Raw genomic sequence first — 21732 nt, forward strand, 5'->3', positions numbered from 1 at the left:
CTATGCGAAATGCATAACTTTCCTACCGACTCCTTCATAAAGCTCATTTCAGGGAATGACACAGAAATCCCTACGTGCAGGAACAGCAGTTTTGCCACTGGAATATGTTGCTGGTACCTGTGCCATATCATCTAAGCAGTTGAAGATGTACTTTCTGGCTTCTTTCGATTTAATGCCAGTCTCGTTCTCATGGCCTTCGGGGGTCTGCGTGAGGGGGAAAAGAGAACGTGATAAGATTCAATCGCTTGTCAATCTTGATGCAACAGTTGCAGTTACTTGAAACATTGTTGTTTTGCACACAATCCCAATAGGGAGAGGGATATGGGAGTTGGAGTTGAACTACAGCAAGAGATGTACCGTTCAATTGCCCCGCACTGGGATATGTTTTCCCTCTGCGTGTTAGAAATTATTAACGACCCGTAGGGAAAAAATAAATAAAATAAACCTATAAAAGAGGAGGTTGTACCACTCCGGAAGCTGCGGATCTGGGTAGGAATTAAAGGAATACGGACAGTTGGGATGAGAATGCTGGGAGCTTGAGCGTTGGGTCTGCTACTCACCTTGAGACTCCACAGTGGGTACGGGGAGTCGCCATCCCTGTTGAAGAAACGAGTGGTCTTGGTACCGGAGCTCAATAAGTATTCCGCAGGCAAACCCTGTGTTTGGGAGATGTAGCGGATCTGGGGGGAGAGACGGGCAAATGTCATAGTTGGAAGAGCAACAAAAGTCCTGGAGAAAGTAGTGCTGTGTATAAGCCTCAGGCTGCACCCACTTACCCACCTGTACTAAAGCCGGCTGCATTCACTTTGCTCCAGGGTGAGAAGAATGAACATTTTGCACCCTACTGCTCTGTGCTCGTCACCCAGGACTGTATTTTGGCCCTCAATTACTATACATGGGGCAACCTCTGGATTTTTTGCATTTAGCATTAGCGACTTTGAGTGCAATAAGTCTGGGGTCGGACTGGTCCGACAGGACACCGGGAAAAAACCCAGTTGTCCCAGGCTCTTTTGGGCCCTACGAGCCCAGACTCACTGCCTGTACTCCCTCCTAAACCGGCTATCAGACACTGGCAGCGATTGTGCGCCCGGCGTAGAGATGACTTTGCAGATGTGGGGTCCCCTGAGGCTGGTGGTTGGGTCACATGGAACACCCCCTAACCGAAGGCAGGCAGTTTAGGGAGTGCCAGGTTCCCAAGATAGAGGGGAGCCCTATGTATAATCATAGACATTGCACCAGATACAACTGAAAAGTGTATGGGCCCTAAGGGGTGCAGAATTTACACTGCTATGTGCAAACTGGAGCAATGTGTAGATCCCTTACTAGCCAAAGTACTAGCCAAAGTAGGCCTGTCTGGGGCGAACTGTGCTCATGTTTGGAATTCGCTTGCCATACGTCTAATAAAATGGTTCAAGTCATTATATAAACCAGGTCTTGTAACCTATAGCAACCAATCAGCAGTTATTTATTTAATCGGTCAGATATTTGCTCCCACTCCTTTCCAAATAGTAACATTTTTGTTTCTTAAAAAAAAAAAACAATATATAAAAGCACTGGATTTCTGCTCACATACCTGGTCATATTCCGATGCTCCGGGGTACAAAGGCCACCCCAAGAATAACTCGGCTATCACGCACCCCAAAGACCACATGTCGATGGCTTCGCAGAAAGGTAACCCTAAGATAATCTCAGGAGCCCTGTAGGAGGGGAATAAAAAGGCGGCTGTGAGAACTATTTCACATTATTTAATGGAGATAAGGGGCGAGGGGCCTGTATGTGAACCACAAGGAAATAAAAGGCAAATAAAAAGGAAATCAATGTAGGTAAGTGTTTATTTACTTGGAATAAGTGCAACCAGATCTGCTGAGAGCTAAGTACTATATAGCTGGACAGGAAAGGGTTAAGCCAGCTCAGCTCAACAGCACCCGGGGGACTGAGCAGAAGAACAGGAGACTCTCGGACACCTCCGCCCCTATTTGCACTGTTACTAAATGAGGCTTCAGTCCTGACCAACCACAATCTTATTAGTATGCAAATCTCTTCTCTCTTCCATCTGGATCTCTCCGAGTTATCATTAGCAGCGCTCCAGCCATTCCCCAAACATACGCCACAAGCAGCCTCATTGCACCCAAGCCAAGCCTGCACCCATCACTAGAAAATACCCATGTCCTTTACCCCCTCTGTTCCATCCTGTATTCAGCTTGAGCACCCACTGTGTGCACCCACCATAAGCACAATGTCACCTACCCAACCCTATGACAAGCACGATCACCCCAAAATTCTGCATGTACAAGTGCATATTGATCTTCCCCACCCTGAAATCAGCTCCTCTCCAAAAACCTACAATTAGGTGATCCTGCACCCTGACCCCCTCCCACCACAGCAAAACGTTCCCTTTAACGACCTTCTGTGCAATAAATGGACATATTTTAAGCTATCTATATTACTAATAGAATATTCACACATTTAATATAAGCCCAGAACCCTTATACACAACATACACAGATTTCTAACCCTACACGAAATATTAGGATTCGGATTCATAACCAATCCTCCTGCATATGCAAATTAAGGGCGAGGAGGGAAATCACATGACTTTTTGTCACAAAACAAGGAAGTTAAAAATACTTTCCCCTTCCCACCCCTAATTTGCATATGCAAATTAGGATTTGGTTCGTTACTCGGCCGAATCTTTCGCGAAGGATTCGGGGGTTCAGTCGAATTCAAAATAGTGGATTCGGTGCATCCCTACCAAATATATGTACAGACCCCCATCCCTAATGGTACCAATCCCTAACCCTACACCAAACATAAAGCACATATCCCTAACCCTAAACTCAGTGTAATCAGAGTAATTATACTCCCAGAATAACTACAGGTCCATAACTAGGCCCAGACTGGCAATCCATAGATCCCCCAAACCTACACTTAAATGGGTTGTTCACCTTTAAAATAACTTGTAGTAGGATGTAGAGAGCGATATTCATAGACAATTTGCTTTTTAATTATTTGTGGTTTTATTGGAGTTATTTAGCTTTTTATTCAGCAGCTCTCCAGTTTGTAATGCCGGCCATCTGGTTGCTAGGGTCCAAATTACCCTGGTTACCCTGCGTTGATTTAAATAAAAGACTGGAATGTGAATAGGAGAGGCCTGAACAGACGAGTAATTAAAAAGTAGCAACAACAATATATTTGTAGCCTTACACAGCTTTTGTTTTATAGATGGGGTCAGTGACCCCCCCCCCTTTTGAAAGAGTCAGACGGTGGCAAATAATTCAAAAACTATAAAAAATAAATAATGATGGGCAATTGAAAAGTTGATTATAATTAGTCATTCTATTTCGGGAGATTAGTCGCCCGGCAACAAACCGCTTCTTCTTCGGGCGACTGAACTTCCCGAACTGCCTTCCCCTCGGCTAGAATGTAAATCGATTAGTTTTCCGAAGTCGCCAAAAGTTGCCTCACGCATCTTCGGAAAGCCTATGTGATTCGAGTGCAATCCCGCTGACAATTTACATTCTAGCCGGTGGGAAGGCAGTTCGGGGAGAGTCGCCCGAAGAAGAAGCGGTTTGTCGCTGGGCGACTAATCTCCCCAAATAGCAGCGTGTGTCTCTTCCCTTAAGATAAACAGGTCCCTGATCCTAAACCCACCCAAACTATAGATACCCGACTCTACACCCTACATAACTACAGACCCCAAACTTTACGCCCCACATAAATACTAGGGATGCACCGAATCCAGGATTCAGTTCGGGATTCGGCCAGGATTCGGCCTTTTTCAGCAGGATTCGGATTCGGCCGAATCCTTCTGCCCAGCCGAACCGAATCCTAAATTGCATATGCAAATTAGGGGCGGGAGGGAAATTGCGTGACTTTTTGTCAGAAAACAAGGAAGTAAAAAATGTTTTCCCCTTCCCACCCCTAATTTGCATATGCAAATTAGGGTTCGGATTTGGTTCGGTATTCGGCCGAATCTTTCACGAAGGATTCGGGGGTTCGGCCGAATCCAAAAAAGTGGATTCGGTGCATGCCTAATAAATACAGATCCCTCACCCAACATAATGCCAGTGTTCCAACAGCCTTAGTGTCAGATTTTCAAATGTTGTGTGACCCCACATGGGGCAAGTAAGTCAGATCTACATGGAAATTAGGGATGCACCAAATCCACTATTTTGGATTCGGCCGAATGCTTTGCGAAAGATTCGGCTGAATACCGAACCGAATCCTAATTTACATTTGCAAATAAGAGGTGGGAAGGGAAAAACTTTTTTTACTTCCTTGTTTTATGCCAAAAAGTCACGTGATTTCCCTCCCCGCCCATAATTTGCATATGCAAATTTGGATTTGGTTCGGCTTGGCAGAAGGATTCAGCCGAATGCGAATCCTGCTGAAAAAGGTCAAATCCCGCACCGAATCCTGGATTTGGTGCATCCGTAATGGAAATAAAGATTTACCCTCCTCCTGATGCCCCCGTGCCAAGCAAAGTTCCCCCAGCAGCAGCTCCCACCCAGTACAACCCAACCTATTGCTGCTGCCTGATAATAACGGCACATACTGTCTGCCGGGGGCTCAGGTTTTGCTCACACTGCTGCTATTTATAAGTAGAAAGCCTACGCCAGTGCGAATACGTGCATTGCCCAGAGCTGGGGCTCCTGCTGTGCCAGGCCCATTATTCAGCGTATGTGAAGGAGAAGCGACAGGGAGAGAACCCACCCCATCCGAGCCCCGGCACAGCATGAGGGAGAAGAGAGAAAAAAATCATCTTGAAATGTGTTTCAAGGGGAAGTAAAGCTAAATCTAAATCTTTGCATTAAGAAAGCAAATGCAATTCTAAGCAACTTGCCTCTTTAAGGTATTGCTAAATGTGTTTTCTATTGATATGCCCTGCACTGCTGGTCCTGACTACATGCACGCGCTATTCCGTACTGCAGAGATCCGTGCACTCGTTGGTAATGGGTTTTTGGGGGTTTCGTAGCAACCGTCTCAGGGAAAGTGGGGTCGTAACTAGTATACAGCAGACCCAGAAAATGTGGGGGTACCCAGGCCTACATTAACACAATGCCAAGTATTACCTTGGGAACCAATGCTGTGCACCATTGTACTAAAACTGGCATTTAGGAGGCCTCACACCAGGGCCGCCATCATCAATCATGGGGCCTCATAGTATTAAATTAACAGAGCCCCCAACCCTACTGGTCACTTGGCCCTACTGGATTGGAAGGCCTATCAACAACTTAAAGGATAAGTAAACCTTTAAAATAATTGAATGTAGAAACGATGACAACACTATTCTTTGTTTTTTTTTGTCATTTACATTTATTTATTTATTTTCTTTTTTATTCCGAGATATATGTGCTGTTAATATGAATGAATTTTGTTATACACAAAGTGACCGAGCACCAAAATTGAAACAACGTTAGCAGTGCACCCGCAAGTTAATTTATAACAATTGTAACAAACATATGTATCTATTAAGGTAATACACGGTGGGATACATAATTGCTCATGCCCCCACCCTGTAAACCTCCAGTTAACTAGTTCAGGTGCAGAAGTAGATAGTGAATTAAAACACAACTTTTATTAGTCTCACTTAAAAGATCACGCTACAAAGACACATCATTGTGGATCCTCCTCAATGAAGCTGGACCATGTCCATAAAACAAACACATAGCTTACCGGACATATAGCAACCGGACAGGGAGAAATGGGAGTGCCTACACATAGCATTCTGTGATGCGGATTACGCACAAGGAGGCAGTGCTCAGTGGGAGGGAACAGCGCAAATTGTAGCCTAAGGAAAAGAGCCGCGCGTCACGGTAAGCTGGTGACACATGCGGAAATAGGGGCGCGTCCATTGCATGGACCTCATTGGACGACGAAGAGACGCACGTCACGTGACGTAAGTGACGTATGCGGAAGTCAAGACGCATGTATTGCGCATACCCTATTTAAACGCTCACAAGACACGCGAAATTCACTTATGCCCCTGAAGAAGCCGGTTTTCCGGTGAAACGCGTTGGGTGGCATAGGTGGACAGTGGGGGACCAGCCCCCATTTGCTCCCTACGTAGCTAGGCAGAATTACTCTGGGCAAATGGAAGGGTGGTCTGGGAGGGCTGGTTAGACTTCTGACCAGCGTTTGGAACAGACGTCTTTTGGCTAATTCAATATACAATCGCTCTAAGGTTAGGAGCGAGTGCCATTTCTTTGAGGCTTTTTTGAACTAAATGTTAAATACCTGAACTAAAACTGGGTGCTGCATTATCTGTTTATGTGTACAGATAATAATAGGGGAATTCACTTACTTAGATATACCCCATTACTGACGATATTTGTAGTGATAGTGGCTGATTGGATATCAGTGCACTATTCCCCCACTGTTCCAACCTATGTGTTTTTAAGCTATGTGTTTGTTTTATGGACATGGTCCAGCTTCATTGAGGAGGATCCACAATGATGTGTCTTTGTAGCGTGATCTTTTAAGTGAGACTAATAAAAGTTGTGTTTTAATTCACTATCTACTTCTGCACCTGAACTAGTTAATTGGAGGTTTACAGGGTGGGGGCATGAGCAATTATGTATCCCACCGTGTATTACCTTAATAGATACATATGAATGAATTTTGTTCCAACAGCGCCACCTGCTGGTCAGTTTCTGACCAGTCTGACCACCAAGTAGTCAAGGAAGTTGTCAGGAGAAAGAAAGAGGCTGCTCTGATGTTCTTCTGCTTAGGAAAACAATTAGAAACCTTTCTCAAATCTTTCCTAAGCAGAAGAACATCAGCCTCTTTCTTTCTCCTGACAGCTTCCTTGACTACTTGGTGGTCAGACTGGTCAGAAACAAAATTCATTCATATTAACAGCACATGTATCCCTTAATATCTTGGAATAAAATGAAAATAAATAGTAAATGTAAATTGCAAAAGTGCTTAGAATAACACTCTCATCAATTTTACATTCACTTATTTTAAAGCTGTACATATCCTTTAAATAGGACCCCCCTAAAAAATAATGCCTTCACACCTCTTATCCCCCTTGGACACTACCCACTATACTAAAACCCCACCCATGATCCCCCCAAATCCTGCTGACTTGCACACAAACTCCCCCTTCTACGAGACCCACAAACTGCAATTCTGCGTCTCATCTGGGCCCCCTGCTGTCAGGTGTTGGCACTGCATTGGATATACTAAGTGCTGAAAGGCTGCACCCAAATTTGTATGCTAAGGATGGGACAGGATTTTTTTTTTAGGGGTCGTAATGTGAATTTACACTGGGGGGCTAAGCGTCAATACTACACATTTCGGGGGCTCACAAAAATTGTACTCCCATGAGAAATATCACTTTCTATGCAACCTTCCAATTAGGGATTCACTGAATCCAGGATTTGGTTCGGGATTCTGCCAGGATTCGGCCTTTTTCGGCCTTTTTCAGCAGGATTCAGATTCAGCCGAATTCTTCTGCCCAGCCGAACCAAATCCGAATCCGAATTTGCATATGCAAATTAGGGGCGGGGAGGGAAGTTGTGTGACTTTTTGTCAAAAAACAAGGAAGTAAAAAATGTTTTCCCCTTCCCACCCCTAATTTGCATATGCAAATAGGGTTCGGATTTGGTTCGGTAATCTTTAGCAAAATATTCGGGGGTTCAGCCAAATCCAAAAAAGTGGATTCGGTGCATCCCTACTTCCAATATACATTAACATAAATGTCATTGCTGTTGAAAGCAATATCTGCACTGCTGGTTCTCCCTCTCGAAACAATTGTAGCAGAAGCCAGCTGCCCAAGAAGAGATCGGACTGCTGCTTGCTGCAGCTGAAACCTCCGAGTCCCCTTCTACCCCCTGCTGCATACAATTCTTGCACACAGAATCCAGCGGAGCCGGCACATGGGCTGTAGAAAAAACGCATTCCCCTTTAAAGAAAAAAAATATGCACCATAATTGCGCATAAATCTCCCGGCGCAGCGGATACCCGCCGATTCCCCGGAGATTTAAAGCTGCAATGCAGGTGTTTCCAGCGCAAAACAAATGCCTCTGAATAAACCTTATTGCCCAAACCCTTTTATTGCCCAAATATGAAACCAGAGGATTTTTTTTTTTTTAAAGCGATGCAGCATAAAAATGCTAATGATTTACAGCCAAACTAATATATGCCTTCTGAGCCATGAAGCTTACAATCTAATCTTTAATCAGGATCACAGTGTGGAAAGGAATGACCGGCTCAAGGTCAAGCCGCTTCTACTGAGAAAACCCATTATCCTTCCTTCAGATTGATCAGGAAAAGAGTTTGCCACTCACTGCCCTTGTATTTGTCACTGAGTTTGGCACATTTCAGCAGGAACGGCCCCACTGAGCTTGAATCACACATTCTATCTGTTGAACGGAGCAATTTCCTATAAAGTAAATCACAAATGAGGCAATAATGAATGTTTTCTGCCTGACGGAATATTCCTTTAGTATCTACACCAGGATGTGTAGTCTACTGTCTAAGGAAACCATATGGCACCTCCCATATGTATAAATACAAATATACAGAGAAGGAATGTTCTGGGCACACAATAAGCTATACCCTCATACTGTACTGTCTAAGGGAATCAATATGGCACCTCCTCCTCCCATATGTATAAATACAAATATACAGAGAAGGAATGTTCTGGGCACACAATAAGCTATACCCTCATACTGTACTGTCTAAGGGAATCAATATGGCACCTCCTCCTCCCATATGTATAAATACAAATATACAGAGAAGGAATGTTCTGGGCACACAATAAACTATACCCTCATACTGTACTGTCTAAGGGAATCAATATGGCACCTCCTCCTCCCATATGTATAAATACAAATATACAGAGAAGGAATGTTCTGGGCACACAATAAGCTATACCCTCATACTGTACTGTCTAAGGGAATCAATATGGCACCTTCCTCCTCCCATATGTATAAATACAAATATACAGAGAAGGAATGTTCTGGGCACACAATAAGCTATACCCTCATACTGTACTGTCTAAGGCAGGGATCCCCAACCTTTTGAACCCGTGAGCAACATTCAGAAGAAAAAGGAGTTGGGGAGCAACACAAACATGAAAAATGTTCATGGGGTGCCAAATAAGTGCTGTGATTGGCTATTTAGTAGCCCCTATGTGGATTATCAACCTACATTGAGGCTCTGTTTGGCAGTATACCTGGTTTTTATACAACCAAAACTTGCCTCCAAGCCTGGAATTCAAAAATAAGCTCCTGCTTTGAGGCCACTGGGAGCAACATCCAAGAGGTTGGAGAGCAACATGTTGCTCACGAGCTACTGGTTGGGGACCACTGGTCTAAGGGAATCAATATAGCACCTCCCTCCTCCCATATGTATAAATACAAATATACAGAGAAGGAATGTTCTGGGCACACAATAAGCTATACCCTCATACTGTACTGTCTAAGGGAATCAATATGGCACCTCCTCCCATATGTATAAATACAAATATACAGAGAAGGAATGTTCTGGGCACACAATAAGCTATACCCTCATACTGTACTGTCTAAGGGAATCAATATGGCACCTCCTTCCTCCTTTAAATAAAGCTTGGGTCTCCCATGGCCGTGCCACTTTGTTAAGTTGCACAAGAAAAACCATTTACAGATATTCGTTGTAACAACTGACAATCCATATTGCGTCCCTTTAGGCGCAGGCCCTTTAGCGGCATTGGGGATCTTTAGGAAATTACATTTTTTCTGCCTTATTTTCCATGGGAGAACTTTTCCTGACCTCCTTTTCTAACCACAAAACCAGCAGAGGGAGGAGGCGGAGGAGGGGGATTAAATGGGAAAAGCCGAATTCCTGAATTTACTTTAGCAGTTCAGCAGCCCCTCTGCCATTCGCAGGGCTCCGATGGGGCAATTACTAAAGCAGGCGAGTTAACCCTTTCAGCGCTGCCAGGACATTTAACAAAAGGGAGGCTTTTTATATTCAGCAGCAAATGGATTTATAGATCCCTATGCAGTAACCCTATGTAGATGTGCATCCATGCAGAAACCCAGGCAGACCAATCAGAAACAAGCCCAGGATAACAATGGGTTAATGCAAAAAGTCAAGGATCTATGACCCCCAAACCCCACCCTATCTATTCTGCATTCAATATATTTACTTTACTAATGATATACCCCCCATCCCCCAACCAACACACTTGCCAAACTTCATTGATAGCACATCTGCCATTTGGTAATTCCCTTCCCCTTTAAAGGGGTTGTACACCTTTAAATTAACTGTTCGTATGACGTAGAGTGTTGTATGCTGACAATTTGCAATTGGTTTTCCTTTTTTTTTATGATTTCTGGTTCTTGAACTTTTTATTCAGCAGCTCTCCAGTTTGCCGTTTCCAAAATCTGGTTGCTAGGGCCCAAATGACCCTAGCAACCATGCATTGATTTGAATGAGAGACTGAAATATGACCAGTCGCTCCCATTTCGAAGATGAAAAGCGTCAGAAGAAGTTAAATAATTTTAAAAAAACTATAAAAAATATATAATGAAGACCAACTGAAAAGTTGCTTAGAATTAGACAACATACTAAAACTTAATTTAAAGGTGAACCAACCCTTTAAAGCTGGCCATGCACAAATAGATCTTTGCCCAATTTGGCCACCTCTTGCTGATCCAACTGTTTGGCCCATGGGCCAGGGCTACAGATATAGGTTTGGCCGGCCCCCCATACGAAGGCCAATAAATCACTGGCTTGTCAGGAGAGTCGCCCTTAATTCTATGACCAAGTAAAAACTCAAGCGCTATTCCCCCCACTGTCCATTGCACATGCACTGCTGATTATCCTGCAAAACATGGGATCTTCCGACTTTTGCTACATTGTTTAAAGAGCGAGAACCAGCAGTGCAGAGAATATAAAAAGCCAGACAGATACAACTTTCAATAGCCCCTACACCTACAAAGGAACAAGGGCATTTTCTTTCATTGGGCAAAATGTTATTTTTGGGTTTATATCCCCTTTAACCCGTTCCATATAGAAATGAATAGCCGCACACGCTAAGAGCAGGGGTGAGCACTCGGATCTGATTTCCCATGAGAGCAGATGCTTCAATTACTTCTGCACCGACTAAGCCATTGTGTTGCTCATTATTAAAAAAAAGGGAGCAAGCAGAGACATAACCAACCCCCCCCCCCGACATACACGTTGTTAGGGTGATTTGTGTTTTAAACCTTATTTCCCACTCCTATTTATTACGAAACATAATTACATTTATTAAAAATGTAATTTTTTGGGGTAGCGTACATTGCAGAGTGACTGTCTCTTTAAGAGCAGAGCCCATACAGCTGCCAGCAGTGGGGCCCCCGTCCAGATATTTTACCAGCCACGTTTTTGGTGCAAAACCCGACTGCATTTATTTAACTGCAATTCCTTAATTAGAAATGATCTCAGCAAACTCGTTAGTTCATACATTTTCCACTGCTTCGTCCTAACGAGGAACAATGTAATCAATGTAATGCCAAATATACCCACATTGCACTGCCCCATCCCCTGGTACACAATAGCAGTGGGTGGGGGATATTATTTATATTTAATTTGCTACGTCATCCCTTTAATACTGAACAAACGACCCCCCCAGTAAATGGATCCTTTTAATTTAGATGCCTTCTGCATGGCTGCACATTGTAAGCAGCAGTCCAGTCCTGCTTTATGGCAGCTGAGATTCTAGCTATCTGTATAACAGAACATTCTGTCCCAGTGGCTGCACAGATCCTATCTGATCCCCATTGTAAGCAGCAGTCCTGTCCTGCTTTATGGCAGCTGAGATTCTAGCTATCTGTATAACAGAACATTCTGTCCCAGTGGCTGCACAGATCCTATCTGATCCCCATTGTAAGCAGCAGTCCTGTCTTGCTTTATGGCAGCTGAGATTCTAGCTATCTGTATAACAGAACATTCTGTCCCAGTGACTGCACAGACCCTATCTGATCCCCATTGTAAGCAGCAGTCCTGTCCTGCTTTATGGCAGCTGAGATTCTAGCTATCTGTATAACAGAACATTCTGTCCCAGTGGCTGCACAGATTCTATCTGATCCCTATTGTAAGCAGCAGTCCTGTCTTGCTTTATGGCAGCTGAGATTCTAGCTATCTGTATAACAGAACATTCTGTCCCAGTGGCTGCACAGATTCTATCTGATCCCTATTGTAAGCAGCAGTCCTGTCTTGCTTTATGGCAGCTGAGATTCTAGCTATCTGTATAACAGAACATTCTGTCCCAGTGGCTGCACAGATCCTATCTGATCCCCATTGTAAGCAGCAGTCCTGTCCTGCTTTATGGCAGCTGAGATTCTAGCTATCTGTATAACAGAACATTCTGTCCCAGTGGCTGCACAGATCCTATCTGATCCCCATTGTAAGCAGCAGTCCTGTCCTGCTTTATGGCAGCTGAGATTCTAGCTATCTGTATAACAGAACATTCTGTCCCAGTGGCTGCACAGATCCTATCTGATCCCCATTGTAAGCAACAGTCCTGTCTTGCTTTATGGCAGCTGAGATTCTAGCTATCTGTATAACAGAACATTCTGTCCCAGTGGCTGCACAGATCCTATCTGATCCCCATTGGAAGCAGCAGTCCTGTCCTGCTTTATGGCAGCTGAGATTCTAGCTATCTGTATAACAGAACATTCTGTCCCAGTGGCTGCACAGATCCTATCTGATCCCCATTGGAAGCAGCAGTCCTGTCCTGCTTTATGGCTCCAGGGGAATGTGCAGAATTATTTACTTCTGCATGGGTCACTTAAAGCACTTATGTAATTTACCTTTATTTTTGTCTAGTTTTCCTTCAGTTTTAATCAAACCCCCTCCCCTCTGTCCCCGGTTGCAGGCTATGGCTTGTTATAAAAACAAAACTATAAGAATTTAGGCTCATGGCACATGTGATGGATTCTGCACCAGCATTAAGCACCCAAGCCCCAGCCCTGCAGCCTATTAAGCAAATAAGCGTCTTTTCCAAGCACTGCATCGGTACCCGTCACTCACTGGTAAGTGAGATTAAAGGACAAGGAAAACCAACAACCTCAGGGCTGAAAATGAACAATGAGTCAATAGTACTGGGCCGGGTCCCCTAACTGCCCTGACTACTACCCTGGGGATTCAAAATAATATCCATAAAATTATTAAGAAAATGCAAAATGCTCCTTTCTAGTCCTATACCAATGTCCGGATTTAACAACTAATAAAGGGAAAGTAGTAAAACCAGTGACTAAAATAAAGGAAAAATTCTGAAGTATCCTATGTCAGCAATGAGACAATAGAACGTATGGCGAAACGTCTAAGCAACGCACATTATAAGGAGATAGTGTAAGAGCTTCATTGGCAGAGGGGGGCACTATACATTATGTAGATCAAGGAATCAGTGAATCTTAGTTCCACCCATGCTTTAGAGCAGCATTTATTAGCAATTAAACACCCCTTGGGTCCTATATCCTCTAATCACAGCTTTCTAGTCTGCCTCACTGCCTGAGATAAGCTGTAAGCTACCATCATATTGTTTTAGGCCCACCCACTGCTTGAGTCACAGGCTCTTTGCCCCACCCCCTGTAATCTGCCATCAGATTGCTATAGCTCCACCCACTGCATGTCACAGGCTCTCTACCCCACCCCCTGTAATCTGACATCTGATTGTTATAGCCCCACCCACTACTTGTCACTCTCTCTTTGTCACACCCCGTGTAATCTGGCATCTGATTGTTATAACCCCTCCCCCATTATCTGCCAATTTGTATAGCTCCACCCACTGCAAGTCACAGACTCTCTGCCCCTTCCTCTGTAATCTGCCATCTGATTGTTATAGCCCCACCCCCGTTAGCTGCCATCAAATTGTTATAGCTCCACCCACTGCATGCCACAGGCTCTCTGCCCCACCCCCTGTAATCTGCCATCCAATTCTTCTAGCCCCACCCACTACTTGAGTGACAAACAGCCTCCCCCTGTAAAGTGGCGGATCTGACCTAGAACATGTAGACTCCTTTTGATAAACCACTAGGAGGAGTTATGTGGGTGGCTCTGTGGGTAAGCTATGCCTTGGGACTAAGTATGTCTTGTAGCCTCACCACATTTCTCCAGGCAACTTACCTGTAATATCTGGACTGTAGGTAGGTGGAGCACACAGCTTTTGACACATGGCTTGCAGAACCAAAATCTATGACCTTGACTCTGTACGGCTGCCTGGAAGGATCGACCAGCATGATGTTCTCTGGCTTCAAGTCGGCATGAATAAGCCCCAGACTCTTCAGTTTCATCAAAGCAGTTCCCACCTGCTGGAGCACCGGCCGAATATATTTGAGGGGCAACGGGCTGAATTTGTTCTGCTTCAAGTAGTCATAGAGGTTCTGCTCGAGCATCTCGAAGACCAGGCAGGTGTGGTTCTTGTGCTGAAAACACTCGTGGGCTCTCACAAAATTGTAGTCATCGGCGCTCTCCGTGCTGAGCCGGGCCAAGATACTCACTTCAATCTGGCCTTGCCTTGCGTACGACGGGTGGTTCTTCAGGATCTTGATGGCCACAATCTCGTTGGTTCCCCTCTTCCAGCATTTTACCACTTGACCAAACGTGCCTCTGCCGAGGAACTCCAACACTTCGTAAGTGTTGGTCATGGAGCAGAGGACTTCATGCTGCACAAGCTGGTAATCCCCTTCACTGGAGCCACTGTTCTTGGAGGTGGTCGTGGAGGTGGTGGTGGCAGTAGCATTGTTTTGGGTGATGGGGGGATGCTCATCTACAATCTGTACACTACTGTTATTCTCTAGCTCTTCACACTTCCGCTTCAACCCACACTTCTGGTAGGTGTCCAGAAGGCTGACCGTACTGCGACGCATCAGGTTGGTTTGAGGGCCACCTAGGGCCTGACCCGTTTCTGCTGATGAACCGCTACTGGAGGAGGTCACCACAATGTGGCCCACACTGGTGGGAAAGATGACCGTCTGCTCGTAGGATGTTTCAAGGAGGGAGGCGTGGCTGAGCACCGGCTGGTCAGAAGTAGAGCTGTTCTTGCCCGAGTTATAGACCTTGCTGTGGCAACCGTAACCGGTCATATCCCAGCCTGGGCTCAGTTCAAGCTTCGGCTTCTTCACGCTACAAAAGGCCCTCAATGGGAGGTCATGAGAGGAAAAGATCTGCAAATGAGAGGCCATCCCTGCGGAGAAATACAGAAACCCACAATCAGACATTTTAGAAACTGACATTTTAGAAAAAATTGACACTTGCATGGAGGCATATTGTATAATCACATCTTGATCATATCTAAATATTTATTCTAACACCAGTTATTTCTACATTTGGCATCTTTGTGTTTTAAGTGCATCTGTTTATTACATATGGGGGCCTCCATGATGGATACTAACAAAATTGCCACAGAGATGCACGGCTCAATGTAAGTGCCCCTGCCAGTTTCAGAGGCAGGAGGAGATAGGACTCATCTTGCCATCAGAACAACAATAGATTGAACCTAATAGGTGGCAGCAAAGGTTGGCCATATAATATGGAAAAAAAGTGAATATTATTTTTGGGGACATATTGGTGTCCATAGATGTCTCCTATTTATAAACTGCCTTAAAGTCAGGTGTTTGTACCTTTAAGATCCAACAAGGGAAGTGGGTTCCATGGAGTTTTCTTATTTTCCTTATAAATAGAACAGCTTACATGTGGGGACCTGGTGACTGCCTCTTATGTTTGAAATAGGGATGCAACGGATCCACTTTTTTGGATTCGGCCGAACCCCCGAATCCTTTGAGAAAGATTCGGCCGAATACCGAACCGAATCCGAACCCTAACTTGCATGTGCAAATCAGGGGTGAGAAGGGGAAAAATGTTTTACTTCCTTGTTTTCTGACAAAAAGTAACGCAATTTCCCTCCCCACCCCTAATTTGCATATGCAAATTAGGATTCGGTTCGGCCAGGCAGAAGGATTAGGCCTTCTGGCCTAATCCCGAACCGAATACTGGATTCAATGCATCCCTAGTTTGAAACACCCTTTTTAGTTTTAAAGATTACTTGGGGAGGGGTGTAATGCGAGTCTTCTTAAAGGATAAGTAAACCTTTAAAATAATTGAATGTAAAATTGATTAGAGTGTTATTGTCATTTACATTCATTATTTATTTTCTTTTTATTTAGAAAGAGGCTGCTCTGATGTTCTTCTGCTTAGGAAAACAATTAGAAACCTTTCTCAAATCTTTCCTAAGCAGAAGAACATCAGAGCAGCCTCTTTCTTTCTCCTGACAACTTCCTTGACTACTTGGTGGTCAGACTGGTCAGAAACTGACCAGCAGGTGGCGCTGTTGGAACAAAATTCATTCATATTAACAGCACATGTATCCCTTAATATCTTGGAATAAAAAGAAAATAAACAATGAATGTAAATGACAAAAGAGCTTAGAATAACACTCTCATCAATTTTACATTCACTTTATTTAAAGGTTTTACTTATCCTTTAGATTTAGAGGAACAATAAGCCCATTATACCCCCAACCAACCAATTTTAAAGCTACAAGCACCTTTCCATAGGACACGTAGTAGCCCAACTAGGTCCCTAGATAAGTTAAATGGCTCCTATGTGGGGACCTTGTTGGGCTCATGGATTTCATTTTTTGGTGTCACTGTTCCTTTAAGATGAGATGAGGAGTTTAAATGAAGTTTTCTTTTATTTCCCTTTAAATAGAAATTCTCATTTATGACAACCATGAGGTCCATCAATGTCTTTTATATTCGAGATGCCCTAAAGACCGGAAGATCAGTTGAAGAGAAGTGTAATGCCTTTTTGGGGTTTTTTTTTAAATTTTATTTTATATTTTTATATATAACTGCTTTAATGTGGGTCCTTGGGGGCCCAGAGATGTTTGCAATGCCCTAAAGAATATAATTGTAGCTTTAAGATCAGCTGATTGGCGGATGGGTGCATTGGAATTTGGTATTCCCTATAGGGTCCTAGTGGTCCCATTAGAAGTCCTGTAACACGGCAGCCCCAATATCTGATATCCCACGGCACTGAGACGGTTAACTAAAAACCGTCCCCCCTTTTCCCATACCAGCAGGGTTTATTTTAGAATCACTGTTTGTTTAAGAAGATTGGGGAAGATTTACCACGGGCGCAGTCTGTTGTCTGCAAATACGCGGCTCCCATAAATACTATTTCTATATATTTGCAAAACAGATGGCGGCGGCGTTTCCTCCAACACAAAATTGATTCCTGTTTATTTATCAAGTGATATCAATTTCCCAGAGAACTCCAAAAAAGAAAAAAAAAACGGCAGCTCAAATATATTTAAAAATCTGCATTTTCTCGTTTTTTTTAAGGAACCAGCCCTTTTGTTTATAGGCGACTGCCGGATAAGGTTCTGTTCCCTAAACACTGGACTTGATTCTGGCTGTCAATCACAGAGGTCCTTATATATATATATATAATTTGTTATACAAATTGTTTGTTTTGGTGCAATATTCCACCAACATTCCATCAGTTCTGTTAGGGTCAGTTGCTTAGCAACAACAGCAGGCAGTGAATTACAATAACTTTTTGTGCCTCGGGATGGATATTTATAGCCCCCAGCAGGATGTTCCACAGAGAAGCCCGAAAAACAAAACACATCGTCGGCTTGTAGGAAGGAAAAAAAAAAAAAGACATGTAGGAAGGAAAAAAAAAATAGTTTTCATTGTTTTCTATGGGTGATGCCACATGGATACAGACAGCAACAGCACTAATTAGGTTGTCTACAACTAAAGCTCCACTCGTTTAGCCGCTGTGTAGCCATGGGGGCAGCCATTCAAGCACAGGATACACAGTAGATAACAGATAAGTACTACTATAGTTTATATAAACAAGCTGCTGTGTAGCCATGGGGGCAGCCATTCAAGCACAGGATACACAGTAGATAACAGATAAGTACTACTATAGTTTATATAAACAAGCTGCTGTGTAGCCATGGGGGCAGCCATTCAAGCACAGGTTACACAGTAGATGACAGATAAGTACTACTATAGTTTATATAAACAAGCTGCTGTGTAGCCATGGGGGCAGCCATTCAAGCACAGGATACACAGTAGATGACAGATAAGTACTACTATAGTTTATATAAACAAGCTGCTGTGTAGCCATGGGGGCAGCCATTCAAGCACAGGATACACAGTAGATAACAGATAAGTACTACTATAGTTTATATAAACAAGCTGCTGTGTAGCCATGGGGGCAGCCATTCAAGCACAGGATACACAGTAGATAACAGATAAGTACTACTATAGTTTATATAAACAAGCTGCTGTGTAGCCATGGGGGCAGCCATTCAAGCACATGATACACAGTAGATAACAGATAAGTACTACTATAGTTTATATAAACAAGCTGCTGTGTAGCCATGGGGGCAGCCATTCAAGCACAGGATACACAGCTTGTTTATATAAACTATAGCAGTGTTTCTGAAGCAAACACAACAGATCTACTAGTGCAGGGCAACACCGCATTACTGTTCCTTTTAATACCCAGCATGTTTTTGTCTAGGCAGAGACACTATATTCAACCTCTGATGCCAACGGCGACAACTGGCAGATAAACATTAAATAGAAATTGGGTGTTTAATGCTGTTTTTATGAGGATGGGACTAACCTGTTACAGGTTCATATATCGGATCATATAACTCCATCTGCCACTGCTATGGAGTCTTGTTGCAAGAGGGAGCTGTGTCATTGTGTATCCCCCCCCAGTGCAGTTCTGCTGGGTTCACACTTGGACAGAGCAACCGCATACAGGCACAGCCAGTGGTATTCCCTGTACTAAGCACAATTCAGCAGGAACAGTCCCCTAAGTTTGCTCATAGTCTGTACAGAGAGATCCCATAAAACTATGGCAGGATAGGTATTCCCTGTACTAAGCACAATTCAGCAGGAACAGCCCCCTAAGTTTGCTCATAGTCTGTACAGAGAGATCCCATAAAACTATGGCAGCATAGGTTTTTCTCTATATGAAGCACAATTCAGCAGGAACAGCCCCTAAGTTTGCTCATAGTCTGTACAGAGAGATCCCATAAAACTATGGCAGCATAGGTATTCCCTGTACTAAGCACAATTCAGCAGGAACAGTCCCTAAGTTTGCTCATAGTCTGTACAGAGAGATCCCATAAAACTATGGCAGCATAGGTATTCCCTGTACTAAGCACAATTCAGCAGGAACAGTCCCCTAAGTTTGCTCATAGTCTGTACAGAGAGATCCCATAAAACTATTACAACATAGGTATTCCCTGTACTAAGCACAATTCAGCAGGAACAGTCCCTAAGTTTGCTCATAGTCTGTACAGAGAGATCCCATAAAACTATGGCAGCATAGGTATCCCCTGTACTAAGCACAATTCAGCAGGAACAGTCCCCTAAGTTTGCTCATAGTCTGTACAGAGAGATCCCATAAAACTATGGCAGCATAGGTATTCCCTGTACTAAGCACAATTCAGCAGGAACAGTCCCTAAGTTTGCTCATAGTCTGTACAGAGAGATCCCATAAAACTATGGCAGCATAGGTATCCCCTGTACTAAGCACAATTCAGCAGGAACAGTCCCCTTCGTTTGCTCACAGTCTGTACAGAGAGATCCCATAAAACTATTACAACATAGGTATTCCCTGTACTAAGTACAATTCAGCAGGAACAGTCCCCTAAGTTTGCTCATAGTCTGTACTGATATTATGAAACGATCCCAACATACTTTGAGTGTGGGGGGGAGTAGAGGTACCGGCTGGGCTCAGTCTATGAAGGCCAAAAATTTGAGTAATTGAACTAAAAGACAACTGATTATGAACAAACAGCGACTGCTCAGTCCCAAAGACTATACTTTCTGGCCGGCGGATAAACAACCTCCCAGACATCTTGTCTCTGCCTAATTATCTACAAACATAAAGTCATTTACAGGAGATTTATCGACGCATTTCCCGCGGATCCAAAGAGACATAAATTCAATGGAAAATTTCCTTTCCCCTCAGTAACAAATCTTTAGAGTAAAAAAAAAAAAAAAAATTCAGGCCAAATACCAAACGGAATTTGCAAATTTAAATTTTGGAAAAATTCTCTTAAAAAAATGAGTATAATCTGAAATTTCAAAATGTTGCTTTGAGTTATTGAGCAATTTAGTGTCATGTGACTTTAAAGGGATCTGAATTCCTAACTGGACTCTGGATTTAGCGCATCCCTCTGTAGAAGGAATAGCAGCTGAACTGTCACTCTCTGCACGGGAGGAGAATGAGCGACATCTCGTCCCCGGCCCCATTCACCAGTCACAATGCCGCCTCTCTACCAGCAACTGTCACATGACAAACGTTTCTCTGGGTTCGAGGCCCATTGTTTCCTCCTGAGCTGCAGCAACTGTTAACCCTGCGGGAGCCGTGGCGGAGGTCACAATGGGCAGCCCCCTATATGAATAAAACAAGAGATCATGAGTAATGGGTCAACCAGTTTGGCTTTAGTAAGAAAGAAATTCTCGGGATCCGCTGCAGAAATAAATCTCAGCTGATCAATAACTGATCAATGGAGCTACAGCAATGCGAGCGCAATACAAGCTTTAAAGGGCCAGCAACAACAATGCAGGTGTAGACTAGGGCAAATTGGGGGCGGGTGCCTAGACAATAAGCTCATACTGTACTGTCTAAGGGAATCAATATGGCACCTCCCTCCTCCCATATGTATAAATACAAATATACAGAGAAGGAATGTTCTGGGCACACAATAAGCTATACCCTCATACTGTACTGTCTAAGGGAATCAATATGGCACCTCCCTCCTCCCATATGTATAAATACAAATATACAGAGAAGGAATGTTCTGGGCACACAATAAGCTATACCCTCATACTGTACTGTCTAAGGGAATCAATATGGCACCTCCCTCCTCCCATATGTATAAATACAAATATGCAGAGAAGGAATGTTCTGGGCACACAATAAGCTATACCCTCATACTGTACTGTCTAAGGGAATCAATATGGCACCTCCTCCTCCCATATGTATAAATACAAATATACAGAGAAGGAATGTTCTGGGCACACAATAAGCTATACCCTCATACTGTACTGTCTAAGGGAATCAATATGGCACCTCCTCCTCCCATATGTATAAATACAAATATACAGAGAAGGAATGTTCTGGGCACACAATAAGCTATACCCTCATACTGTACTGTCTAAGGGAATCAATATGGCACCTCCTCCTCCCATATGTATAAATATGTTTTGCAATGAAATAAAATGTAACTCTAAGCAGCTTCCCAATATCCATTCATTCCTCATTCTCACTGGGTTTATAGTTCTGTGTAACTGTCATTGTGTCTGTCCCTTTCTCTTCTCTGCACTGCTGCTTCTGACTCCTGATACAACTTCCCAATATCCATTCATTCCTCATTCTCACTGGGTTTATAGTTCTGTGTAACTGTCATTGTGTCTGTCCCTTTCTCTTCTCTGCACTGCTGCTTCTGACTCCTGATACAACTTCCCAATATCCATTCATTCCTCATTCTCACTGGGTTTATAGTTCTGTGTAACTGTCATTGTGTCTGTCCCTTTCTCTTCTCTGCACTGCTGCTTCTGACTCCTGATACAACTTCCCAATATCCATTCATTCCTCATTCTCAGTGGGTTTATAGTTCTGTGTAACTGTCATTGTGTCTGTCCCTTTCTCTGCACTGCTGCTTCTGACTCCTGATACAACTTCCCAATATCCATTCATTCCTCATTCTCAGTG

At 43.5% G+C, this 21732-nt stretch overlaps 1 protein-coding gene across 1 annotated transcript in view; it reads right to left on the reverse strand.

Moving 5' to 3' along the window:
* The window catches only part of hipk2.S (homeodomain interacting protein kinase 2 S homeolog), a 46685-nt gene that overhangs the window by 12740 nt on the left and 12213 nt on the right, over nucleotides 1–21732 (reverse strand). The window contains exons 2-5 of the mRNA XM_041589020.1: nucleotides 14104–15163; nucleotides 1574–1697; nucleotides 561–680; nucleotides 118–204 (exon numbers count right to left, since the gene is read on the reverse strand). Of these exons, the coding sequence (XP_041444954.1) occupies nucleotides 118–204; nucleotides 561–680; nucleotides 1574–1697; nucleotides 14104–15161 (1389 nt within the window). The 5' untranslated portion in view covers nucleotides 15162–15163. The remainder of the gene's footprint in view (nucleotides 1–117; nucleotides 205–560; nucleotides 681–1573; nucleotides 1698–14103; nucleotides 15164–21732) is intronic.

The sequence above is a fragment of the Xenopus laevis genome, chromosome 3S (genome assembly GCF_017654675.1).
Source record: "Xenopus laevis strain J_2021 chromosome 3S, Xenopus_laevis_v10.1, whole genome shotgun sequence".
Lineage (NCBI taxonomy): Eukaryota > Metazoa > Chordata > Amphibia > Anura > Pipidae > Xenopus > Xenopus laevis.